General features: G+C 43.4%; 1 protein-coding gene and 1 non-coding gene across 2 annotated transcripts; both read right to left on the bottom strand.

Annotated features, from left to right (window-relative positions):
- Positions 1–3,658: 3,658 nt before the first annotated feature.
- Positions 3,659–11,692, bottom strand: POGLUT3 (protein O-glucosyltransferase 3). The gene is made up of 7 exons (XM_010216774.2): positions 11,510–11,692; positions 9,187–9,473; positions 8,304–8,520; positions 6,966–7,162; positions 5,839–6,033; positions 4,712–4,816; positions 3,659–3,982 (listed from the first exon to the last, which is right to left on the bottom strand). The coding sequence occupies exons 1-7, from the start codon at positions 11,604–11,606 to the stop codon at positions 3,857–3,859; spliced, it is 1,224 nt and encodes a 407-aa protein (XP_010215076.2). The 5' UTR covers positions 11,607–11,692; the 3' UTR covers positions 3,659–3,856.
- TRNAV-AAC (transfer RNA valine (anticodon AAC)) lies at positions 10,237–10,309 on the bottom strand. The gene has a single exon. It is a non-coding gene; the product is annotated as a tRNA-Val (tRNA).
- Positions 11,693–12,729: the final 1,037 nt, after the last annotated feature.

Here is a 12,729-nt window from a genome sequence, read left to right as displayed (position 1 = left end):
ACATATCGACATAACTTAGTCAATATTACCCATCAATATTATCATAATTCATACACATGAATACTGTCAGAAGTCCCAACAGGGGAAAGCTGCTTAGCCTGTTGGAGACACTCGAGAACTGTGTCCTCTTACCCTTGTGTTATGCAATAACACGGGTAAACGCTTGTTGTATAACTGAAGCTGTTCACAGAATAACTCGGGTCAGAGGGGACATCTGGAGGTCACGTTGTCCCAGCCCTCCCTGCATGCAGGTGCAGTAGGACGAGGTTGCTCTGGGCCTTGCTGCACTGAATTCTGAGCATCTGCAACGTTTTTGACCAGTAGTTCACCAGTCTTAATGTGATTTGCTTTTTCATATCTAAGTGGGATTTTCCATGCTGCAGCTTCCCCGGCACCTCTGGGAAGAGCCCGGCTGCATTGTCTCCGCTCACTTCATTGAGGTAGACAGCAACGCAATCCTTCCACCAGCCTTTCCTAAGGCAGAAAAGAGCCACTTTCTCAGCCTCCTCTCGTACGTCGCGTGCCCCAGACTGTTAATCATCCTGGTGGCCTCCGCTGGCCTCATCCACGTGTTTCTCCTGGGAAGCGCGGCGATGGATACGGCGCTGAGGGTGCTTCCCTTGCCTTGCTAGCCACGCTCGTGTGACGGACCTCTCACTTCTCAGCCCCTGCACGATGGGCACGACGAAGGCGTGTGGCTCTCGGGTGTCCTCAGACAGGCACACAGGATAACCCCTTTAAAGCAAAATACAAAATTAGAGACATAACTCTCTACATTATAGATTTTGTTACATAATCAACTCAAGACAAAAGCTAACCAAGTATTCACATACCCTTGTTAGTCAGATTCTTGTGGTTATATTTTGGGAAGTTAATAATGTATTCAAATAAAACGTTGCCCTTCACTGCTGCACACTTTGAAAACCTGAAGTGGTAAAGCAGCTGATTATGTCCTGGGCTTATGTAAGGCGTCTTTTATTTATTATCATTTCTTTGCAAGCTTCTCAAACATGCTCAAACAAGTGATACACATTTTCCCTGTCAGCTCTTCTCCCTAACTAAATAATTTACTTTCTAATGTAATAAATGTGAGGCGTATGCTTCCCGGGAGTGATGCTGGAATCTGACATTCCATCGGGCTTGCTTATAGTTTGTTTTTTTTTTAATTATGAATCTACAAGGCAGACCTGGATGCAATACTGTCATGGAACTTGAGTATGTTAATTATCTTCAAGTAAATCTCAAAAAAAGCAGTTAGCAAATATACTGAATTTACATCTCCTTCATGGCGAATCGATCATTATTTACTGGATTTCATTTCAGAATGAAATTAATGTAAGGTAAGTATTTACAAATGTGATTACCTAAATATATTTGAGGATTAAATAACATAAAAGTTTTTTTTCTGAGTGTTCATTATACAAAACTGTTAATAGTAAAAGAATTTGAAAGAATGTAAGTTCTTCGGATCTTCAGTTTTTCATGTAGGTTCTGCATGACCAACACTTAGGGAATTCAGACCACTTTTATATAGCTGGGTTTGAAAATATTGGCCTGGGACCCCAGGAGAGGCCACTCCAAAGAAAGCAGCCTGTCTGCAGCATCAGTGACAGTTTCACCAAGGTTTTTTGAAATGGAGATTTCATTCTGTATAGCAATTCCTACGCTGTGCAGTAAAAGCTGAAATCACCATAGCAAAAAATCAGAAACGTGTATATTTTTAAATTATCACCAGTCACTAGGTATGCAAGATATTTACTCTTCAAGAACTACAGTGCAATAATAGAAACTCTAGTTTATGTGTGTAGTTTAGAAAGTCATGTGCACTGTATATGTTACGCTTTACGTGTACAAACAGGTATTATTGAATATTAAGCAATTGCCGTAAGACAGCAGGCCAATGAGTCAATCCTGTCATCAAACCAAAACACATTTGACATCATTCCTGGCCTGCAGGGACAGTTAGGATTGCTCATCATTAGAACTGAAATTGCAGACAGCGCCATTTGACACAAGAGAGGCTTTACCCTCTTTTATCTTTGGGAAATCTGAAGCTGTAAATCAAACCAGATTTCCTCAAATTACTAAACACTTCTAATCTCTCTTCTTCTGTTTTTAATCTAGTCTCTACTGTTTGTTGTTGTTGCTTTTGTTGTTGTTTTTAGTTTTGGCAGGAAGTTGAGTGTATTTGTATTTTTCAGGCTATTTTTGCCTGTGAACTATAAAGGCATCTGTGAAGCCTTCTGTAACAAACTCGTTTTTTGCATGGAAGCAATAATTTGCTTATTACAAAAGCAAATGATTTCTGGGAGGAGGGAGACAAGTTTAGAATATTTTTTTCCCTTTTTGTGAGGAGGGGAAAGGGAAAAATGAAATATTCACATTTATTGGATTCATAACCATATACATTCCATCATATTTTTTTTCCAATTTGAAAGGTTTACTTTTGTTTCAGGCAAGGCAAGTTTTCCCACACAGATATTTGCAAAAAATCATGTAGTATTTGTCTTACCTTCTCCTATCTCGTCACCATTTAAAAAAATAAAAACCTAATTTTTGGACTTTTGATTTGAAGTATGTGTGCATGGGGAGGAAAACTTTCCACCCTCTAATATGCTTAATTGCCCTTGCTGAGCACAGCACTTCCATACATACTGCTGAGGATCAAACCTGTGTCGTATAATGTGTATATCATGAAATTAATTGTAAAGTCATGGAAGCAATGGAAGGTGGCCCCTTGGCTCCCAAAGGCCTCACATGCCCAGGCTTTACATGGAAGACACAGCACAGCCTTTTCTGTCATGAGTTGGAACTGAAACAGTGGTAGCTGATCTGCTGTCTGTGCAATCCGGTCAGTGCAGGGCTGGGTAAGTGGGAGATACATTCAGGACATGGATAAACTCCTTTAGGGGACTTAGGCATGGGAAAAAGTAGCTCACGAACCAGAGCAAAAAAGTTGGTGACATCTTCAGCTTTACATAAGAGGCAAAACCCAGGTACTCTAAAGCTTTCCTGCCAGACTGCAGGCACACCAATGCCCGGGTAACCCGCGATGCTGTACCCTGTGGGCTACATATAGGACCAGCCTTTATATGTCACCCAGCTCCCACCCACACTTTTTGCATCCTTTTTTTGGGGATGGGTGCCTACATTCACAGCCATGGACAGTGACAGGGCAGGGAACAGGTTTTCAGTACCTTGGCACTCAAAGCCCTGTAATTGTGATAACTCCACGGGCTGCTTTGCAGGAACATTTAGTTTAGGTGATTCACCACCACGAGGCTTGCAAAATGCTCATAAAAACATTATTCTGATCTTGCCCCCCTCCATTTTCTTCTGACACTGATAAATATTAAATCACACATTCTCTACACTGTCATACACGCCAAAGTAATCTCAGTGCCAAACCACGTTGGAAATCTGTAAATCTCAAATAGAAATTTTATTTGTCTAGTTAGAAAATGGGTTTGTATACAAGAATTGCTGTAACACTGAGGTAACTTTATGAGGAATCATAACACTGTTTTGCTACGTTGCGAATGCTCCTCTAGGATAATGTGCCCTGCCTGGCTGTGGCTGTCGGGTCCCCGTGCAGCCGCGGTCACCGCGCTCCTCGTCCCCACGGCCCAGCAGAGCAGAGCAGGTCCCGCACGCTCCAGCACAGGCTCAGCACCTGCCTGGCGGAGGTCACGGAGACAAAACTGTGGGAACCACCGCTGCAGATCAGAGTCAGCATGAAAAGAATAGGTAAATACAGCAGAATGCCTAACTAAGAATGTTTGCTAGTGCGTGTCTTAGGTTTCACAGCTTAAATCCTATTTAAATTCTTGCATCGTGAGTGATTTTCTCCATCCGGTTACAGATCTTCCCTTAGAGGCTTTTTCCTGTGGCAGCTGCACGTGGAGTCCGTGTCGCCAGGCTGAGGTAGGAGCTCCATGCCATCCCGTATTTCAGGTTTGCTGGCTTGCCGTTTGGCGTAGTTCTGAAATATGTAAACAACATTTAAGAATGCTGAAAGTATCAACATATAATTCAGGAAGCAGTTTCCTCCTCCGAAGGTCGCCTTTATGCAGGCGCCTTGTGCCATTGTTTACACCCTGTTTGCAAGGTGTCTCCGTAACACACCTACTAATAGGCTACATTGCCTCTGAACACCTCCCTTAGTATCATCCCCTGTCCTATTATTAATGCCAGTTTGAATATTGTCATTATGGGGGCCTCCAACCACTCTCTGCAGATAATGTTGTCATTCGTGTACACTGCACAGTGCCAAAGGCTGTGTCGCCTGCGGCTGCTGGAGCCAAGACCTTCACTCTGCCAAGCAACATAGCAAAAGGAATTAGCTTTTCAGAGAACAGAAAATTCAGTCTTCTTAGCAACTTGCTTCTCCTGGGGAAGCAATGACAATCATCTGGACTGTTCAACCGTGTCCGTCATATCCAGGATTTCTTTTCCTTATATGCAGTGTTATGTGATACAACTGCGTAGATATTCAGTGGGACACTGAAAAAACAGTCTCTAATTCTGTAAAACCAGTATTGTATCCTGCTGCCTCTTTGATGAGGAGGCAAGTTTTAGCAAAGCTGTTTAACTGTTCTCCTGTAAATAATATGAGCAATGTCTGCTATTGGAATAAAGAATGAGTGGCAAAATGGAGCATCTGTAGCAACAGTAGCTGAGGGGGAGAAATTAAATGATCTATTTTAGCAACCTGGAACACTTTGTAATAGTAGCAGTAAAGCCTGTGAGGCTGAAGCAATTCTCTTGCAATTAGTTGTCCTTCTTTAGCAATTTTTCTTGCTTCTTCATCATTTTCCTGGAAATCAAAAAGAAACAGAAATGAGTAATTGAGCAACCAGTAACTTAGTCCTGCATAGCATTGTTTTTTTATTAAGGGAACCGTTCAGATCTGCAATCTTATGTACAGTTGTTTGTTATGTACTGCAAGAGCACACTGTTTGAATTCCAGAATTCTGGAATGAATGGGTCACTAACACTAATTACGGTTTTGTACAGTTTTGAAACCTCAGCCGTTGTTTGCTCTGCTATTTTGTCCCAGGCCTTTTCACAAGCTGGCCTGACATCTCCCACACCTATTTAGTTACACAGAATACAAAGCTGCAGCTGTTGCCCTCTCCTGAGCAGAGCTCAATGTTTTCCTCACTTCATGATGCTTTTGAAATAACTCTGCTTGATTCACACTTAAAATAGGTGTAGGCAATGTCAGCATGAACACTTGCAGGTATGCACTTGCTCACAAGTTGCTCTTTAAAAGTTTTCGGTATTTTCATTGGATCCTTTATAAAGAACTTTAGTATGCCCAGAACGTAAATATTTTCTAATGCTTTTGACTTAGCAGTTAAATTTAAAGCACAAATGGTGCTTTCAGTCATACAAAATCACTTTGGTTACAGAATACCAGCTTCTGACTCTGAGCATGTTACAGAGTAGTGATTTTTTTGTACATTCAAAGAGGATGTCCAGTGATTCCTTCTACTCTAGTCAGGACAAAGAAAAGTGGTGGAAGAAATTAATTACGCTCTATGATTTAGGGAGTTTCTTTGAAAATTATCTGCATTAGTCTGTGTAGTAACACCCTGGCTCATGGAATACTCCTGAACACGTCTAACGTTAATTCTTAAGCATTTTCACAACTATAAAATTAAGGCCTTCCCCCTCATATAGCAACAACAACAAAACATACTCCATGTTACCTCAGGATACAGACTCAGCACTCATGCAAAGTATGTGTGTAGAAATACAAAAAGAGGGAGCATTAAGATAAATTGTGCACATGGGTATTTACCCTTTTGAATTTGAGCTGGAATTGGCACTTACCTTCGCCCACTTTATTTTGTCTAACAAGTCTTCTAAGCTCCTCTTCACGGGCACATAGTGCTTCCAGGGCTGCAGCTCAGCGTAGAAGTGCTCGTAGTACTCCGAGGCCTGCTTCAGTACCAGGCTGTCCCCCAGCAGCAGGTAGGGAAACCTGTAAGCTGCTACGGTCCCATCCACATTCACTTGGTATTTGTACTGTAATACAGAGAAACAGAAAGGGGGAGCATTGCTGAATCAAAATAGGAACACTGAGCTGTGTAAAAGCCTTTTCACAGGCTTGAAATCATTACAAATATGCATATAAATTCTCATATCGAGCCTGGTTTAGAGATAAGCAGATGGAGTTTCAGAGTCTCGAATGCCGTAACAGGACATGGGAGTGTTTGGAGCCCCAGACTGACAGACAAGAGCCTGGGACATGTGGACTTCCTGAAGTGTCCTCGTGGAACGCTCAAGTGTTCTCTGACAGAACAAGGGCAAGTGCTGGGAAGGAAATAAACCTAGAGCTGACCATACATAAACTCAGAAGGAATGAATTGATTCTCGCTCACATGGAATAAGCCAAACACTATACTACAAGTAACCATGAATACAGTGCTCTGTCAGATCTCTTCATCAGCATTGCTGATGCATCAGTTTCTGGAACAGAACTTCAAATGCCATGTACTATAATTGCCCTTTATTGGGCCCTGGCCCCTTTACAGTTCACACTTTTGTTGCAGTGGAATTTGTGTGTTGAAGTGTAGCAAAAATAACCGTCTTCTAACTTGTTACCCCAAGGACTTTCTGACACCCACCATGTACTCGCACCTAAACAAATTGTCCTGTGTTTTCATATTTATGCCACCCTCCTTTCTCCCTTCCTCCCCAAAAACACCCAAAATGCTCATCATCCCTCCATTTCTGGGGATCCGTGGGACTCCAAAACACAAGGATGGTGGCTTTCTTCAGAAGTGTGTCACACTGATTTTAGTTACAGGTGCCATATCTACCTTGTAGGAGCCAGTGCTCTCCCTGCAGCATAACTGTTTCGTTTACTGAGTGGAATTAGCAAAACTAAGTTGAGACTTTTCAGCTTGTATGAATTTGAGAGCAAAATTGATCTGAGACTGTAATTTGCTCACTACCTTAAAGAAGTCAAAGAAGCCCATGAGCTGAGCCTTTCCCAGGTCCTTTTCTTTTTCTCTGAAGAAGAAATATCCAGTTATTCCAGCATCTAGTAGTTCTGGATTTTCCTTGGATAGCTTGACAAGATAGAGACGTTCTTCTCGACTGTCTCGGCCTCTAAACAAAGCTCGCTCAGTTTTGTTTTCCCAGGAAGGGCCTGCAGATATTGAGCAGTAAGACAAAAGAGAACAGTAATGACATTTTCATTATATATTTGATCAAGTAATATAAACTTTAAATCTCTTGGAAGCTAGATAAGGGATTATAATCAAATGATCTAATTAAAATAATACTTAACGTCTGTCCCAATAACTAAAAGTTCTTCAGTAAAATCCCCTTCTGTTATCCAGCAATTTTGTCAGGTCTTTGAGAAGTCATTTAATAGTGACTTAAGAGGAGAAAATGGTCGAGCTCTTTCAATTTCCTCAAAAAGCTTTGTGAGAGCCTTGCAGACCTCATCTCTGTTTGCTTCCTCCTCTAAAACACATTAAATACTTTTTTTTCCCAGCTTCTGATGGAAATTTCCTTGAAGGACCCACTAAAGGGGAATAGGATCTTTTTATGGCTTCATTGGAAAAGTAGCTGTGATAAATCATTAAAATGAGACTCCTTCAAACTGATAATTAAAACAGTTCATTTAAAAACAGTAATAAAAGACACACTCATCTATTCAAGTAAAAAATGCAAATTCTACTCCTGTGCATTTGACTGATCTACAAGTATTCATGAATTTCCTGGGAGGGGGAAAACACTTGTCAGTAAAACCAACATTTCCTTGAAAGCTAGAAGAGTAGCTCAGGGGGGACCTCTTTAAGCTATTCTTTTTCCCAAACAGTATTGTTTTACTTGACAACATAGTGCTGCTTTATTTCTTCCAGGATTCAAACTCATTTTTGTGTTTTTATGTAAACAGCTGCAACAACAGACCACATCACTATCAATAAAAAGATTACAAATTGATTAAAAGTAGCACATTGAATTCCTTCATTGAGAAGAGGAACCTTTTAATTATATTTACTTTACTTGACAAGTCACAGATCACAGTATCCATCCTCCAAATACCTTAAAGTCAAATTTCAGCAGTCCTATGATCTAGACTCTCTAAATTTTGGCTTTAAATCTATAATAGACACCTGCTTAGTGATAGTGTTAAAAGTGTTTGGAATCCGTAAAGACTAAACCGCTTCTATTAGGAGACCTCCTAAGACACTTGGGAACTGAAGACACATTATTAAACGTGGCTCCCATTTTTGATGAAATTACAAATTGTCTTTTTAAATTCATAACCTCTAATTTACCTGTATTGCCTTGAATAGAAAGCAGATCATTTGTGACACCACGCAGGGTTTCGAGCGTTGAATGAGTTACATCGTATGTTGGAAGGACTATGTCTCTTGACTCGACAGAGCCACACCACGAAATGACAGGGATAGGACCAGGTGTCTCATTGGCTTTGCGATACTCAACTGGCCAGTCTCCAACATTAAGATAAAACTCGACATCAGGAAGACGAACCTAAACGTATACCCAGGAAAGGATAATAACACAAACGTATAATTACGTTGCTGTTTATCAATCTTACATAAAGCATAATGTTCAGTTCTCCTATCTCCCACAGAATCAATAAGCCCGGTAGACATTATAAATTTAGCTGAGGGGAAGATACTGACGGCAAGTTTCCGTCCTGCAAGTTGGTTGAATGGAGCACACATGGAAACCACAGAGTTTGCAGAACTGGGCCACAGCTCCCGCAACCTTCCCATCAATGCTTAGTCTCAAGTTCAGGTCCCCTACACTAGTTACACAGTGATCCCTAAAGAAATAGTCACCTTAACCAATTAGTAAAAGTAAAGTCTTGCTTCGGTAATTACAAATCTGAAAATACAAAAGTGAGTTCAGTGGCATCGTATCAGAGTGTGATTTAATAGTCTCAAGCAAATGGCATGAACTGATAGAATCATAGAATGCTTAAGGTTGGAAGGAACCTCTAGAGGTCATCTAGTCCAACCCCCCTGGACACGCAGGGTCACCTAGAGCACGTGGCACAGGACTGCGTCCAAGCGGGTTTTGAAGATCTCCAGAGAAGGAGACTCCACAACCTCTCTGGGCAGCCTGTTCCAGTGCTCTGTCACCCTCACTGTTAAGAATTTTTTCCTTAAGTTCCTGTGGAACTTTTGATACCTTTCTTGCAAGTGAAAGCAGCATTTCATCGGAGAACATTTTGAAGTCCGTGTACTTGCCCAGGGGGCGGCGGTAGATGCGGTTGTTGAGAACAGTGTAATGGACGATTGCACCTCTCGTGTGACTGAGCTTCGCTGGGATCTCTCTGAGCATTCGCTGAAGGTCAATGGTGGGAAAAGAAGTGAAGTCCTTAGTGACCTGAGGTTCTTGGGATGGACAAGAGAGCACGTTCTGCCAGATCGCAGGGTCTTCTTCAGGACAATCACAATATTCATGATAAACTGGTCCTGCGGAAAACAAAGCGCTAAGGCTCTATAGTTGTGAATGTTCCACATAAATCCTAGGTCCTGAAATTCATGGGCAAACAAATCCAGAAATTAGAGTGGCTTTACATTTTTAAATGTCAGATTTCTAGTTTTTAGTTCAATAGTTTTTATGGGAAATCATCTATACTATTCATATCATAGAATCACAGCCTGTTAGGCTGGAAGAACCTCTGGAGATCATCTAGTCCAACCCTCTGCTCGAGCAGGGTTGCCTGGAGCACACTGCTCAGCTTTGGAATATCCCCAAGGATGGAGACTCCAACCTCGACAGCCTATTCCAGTGCTCAATCACACTTAGAGTACAGAAGCTGTCCCACAGGTTCAGACTGATATCCTTTCACCTTTATGCCCATTGCCAGACGCAGGAGCCTGGCCCCATCCTCTGGACATCCCTGCTTCAGAATATTAAATTTGTTGATCAGATCCCTGAGTCTTCTGTTCTCCAAGCAGAGCAGCTCTGCCAGCCTTTGTCCATATGTGAGATGCTGCAGACAGTCCCTCAGGCATCCCTGGACTCTCTCCACCAGCTCCACCTCCCTCTTGCACTGGGCAGCCCAGAACAGCACCCAATACTCACCAGAGCCGAGCAGGGGCAGGATCCCTCGAGCTGCTGGCAACACTCCTGATGCAGCCAGCCCAGGGCACCCTTGGCCTCCTTGTTGGCTCTTGGCCACCAGAGCCCAGCTCCTTCTCCACAGGACAGGGCAGCCCCAGTGGAAAAGGGTGTTTCCGCCCGGTTTCGAACCGGGGACCTTTCGCGTGTTAGGCGAACGTGATAACCACTACACTACGGAAACAGGTGGGGAAGGTGCCTTGCTGCTCTACTTCTGGGGCTTGGTGAGCGTATCCGAGCAAACTGTGGCCTTCTCCTCTCCTCAGAAACCCAAACAGATGAGTTTGGGTTTTGTTTTTCAGAGCAGTTTGTCTGCAAAACTGAGCTCCATAATTACACCACCTACCAACCGCATGGAACAATAAGAATCATTCTACCTATCCACATACATTAACGCTCAGCTATTACCCTGCTAATTTCAACCTAATGCAGAAAGTTGATACAGTTGTCCTTTCCCCTGGTATAAGGAGTTTTCTTCCATCTATAATCAAATACTTTTTCTGTCCTTTTGCGTCAGAGAGCTTAGGTTTAAGCAAGAGCCAAATAAAGTGTAAAAATATCTTTTTTTTTTTTCTTTTTTCTTTATTAAAACAAGTTCTGGTCTCTGTCATATCATTATAGCTGCAGCAAAATGTGCTCCGGCAAAAGAAAAGCAAACTACTACCTTGAGGACTCAGGGCAATTTTATTTCAGTTTGAAGAAATCCCTAATAGTTTGTATTTAGGGCATTTTACACACACACATATTCAAATATATGTGTGTGTGTACATATATATATATATATGTGTGTGTGTGATCATTCTGAATAAAATATTGTGTTAAGCAGAAATGAGACTTTCCGGAAAAGTAACTTCAGACTAGATTTCCTTCCTTGCTAAACAGCTCCCCATTTTTAGAGCAAGAGAGGAAATTTATAGAAGCAGATTAGGAGTAAAAGAATAATTTGCTTCCATTTTTCCTGCCTTTAGATAGTTCATATATAGTAATGACCTGTAGTAATGAATTAAACTGGCCTAGGGAGAGGAAAAATGTTAAATGTTATTTGGCAGGAGAAATTTGTCTTTGTTATTATAAAGGATCATGCTTTATATAAATCACACAGGGAAACAATTATGGTAAAAATAAGTATTTCTCTCTTTTCTTATTCCCTACAAAATCTGAACAGATCCATTTCCTTACGCAAGGGGAAGAAGGCCAGGAACCACAACCTGCATGCTTCTGTATATATGTCTTGTAACCTTCTGTATGAATTATCACTAAGAAGATCATTTATGCCGAGACTCAAAGAAAAAGGCCGAACAGTGACCTCTAATTTCCCACCTCTGTCTATAGCAGCAAATTAATCCATCCACAAATATTACTTTACGTCAAATAACACTCTTACCTTTCAAAATGTAAGGAGACCGAGCTACATGCTTATCCCCATAAAGTATCTCGATTTTTAACCCTTTTCGGACACTCCCGTACATCCGATAGCGCATCAGAAATGTGCCGTCATTCCTATCCAAAGGCTTAGGGGCGTGAATCCTGCTGATTTCTTTTGGAGAAAGTGCTTTAATCACCACTTTAAACTGTGTTCCTCCTGAAAAACACAAGAGACGGGGCGGTCAGCGGCCTCCTCGGGATTTGCGATCCACAGCACGGCCTGTGGAGCCCGCGCGTCCCCGGCCCCAGCAGGGACCCGCGGCGCCGCTCGGGGCGGCTGAGAAGCCGCTGAGGGAGCAGCGGCCGTTTCCAGGCGCGGGGCTCTCCCCCCCGCGCCGCGCGGTACCTGGCGGCGAGCGGGAGAAGTTGCGCCCGGCCGCGCTGGCCGCCTGGATGAAGAAGTAGCGCACGGGCAGCGCGGCCGCGGCCTCCAGCCCCGGGCCCCACGCCAGGCTCCGCTCCGCGCTCACCGGGGCCTCCGGCTCCGCCGCCGCCCGCAGCAGCAGCAGCGGCAGCAGCAGCAGCGGCGGCAGCGGCGGCAGCGGCCGCCCGGCCCGCATGGCCCCTGCGGCGGCGGCGGCGGCAGCGGAGCGGAGGGGACCGGGACCGGGACCGGGGCCGGGGCCGGGCCGCCCCTCTCAGCTCCTCTCCCCGCCCCGCGGCCGCCCCCAAAACTCCGTTTCTTGTTTCCAGCCTATCCACGCGGTTAGGGCGAGGGAAGGCGATATCCCGACGCCGGACGCAGCTGGAATTTCTGGAGTGCTGAAGTTGCACCAGTTTGCAACAGCGGAGAGCAGAATGACCTCCCTCTGTAGCTTTGCATTTTCGCGGAGTGGGGAATAAAACTGGTTTCAGGATGGACAGTGATCTCCAGACACATCTATCCACACACAACTGTTCTGAATTCTGTGTTCCATTGTCCTCAGTGGTTTCTCCTTCCCTTCTGTCTGGGCATCCTTCAGGCCAACCAGGAGAGCGGGTGATCTCTACACCTAGCGCAGCATCCAAATGAGCTGTGGGCAGATATCCAGTCTCAGGAGATTTGTCACTTAAGGTTGTTACATCATTTGTATCAGAAGCATCTTTGCCACTGGTCCCCTATGAAATATTTCAGCATGCCCTTATATATATATTGTATATGTATGAAGAGCATGAATGAATGCTGCATGTTTTTGAATA

The sequence above is a fragment of the Tinamus guttatus genome, unplaced genomic scaffold (assembly GCF_059628265.1).
Source record: "Tinamus guttatus ecotype Peru unplaced genomic scaffold, ASM5962826v1 Tinamus_guttatus_pri_ptg000150l, whole genome shotgun sequence".
In the NCBI taxonomy this organism is placed as follows: Eukaryota; Metazoa; Chordata; class Aves; order Tinamiformes; family Tinamidae; genus Tinamus; species Tinamus guttatus.
Note: the sequence above shows the minus strand (reverse complement) of the source record. Positions and strands in the feature narration are given on the sequence as shown.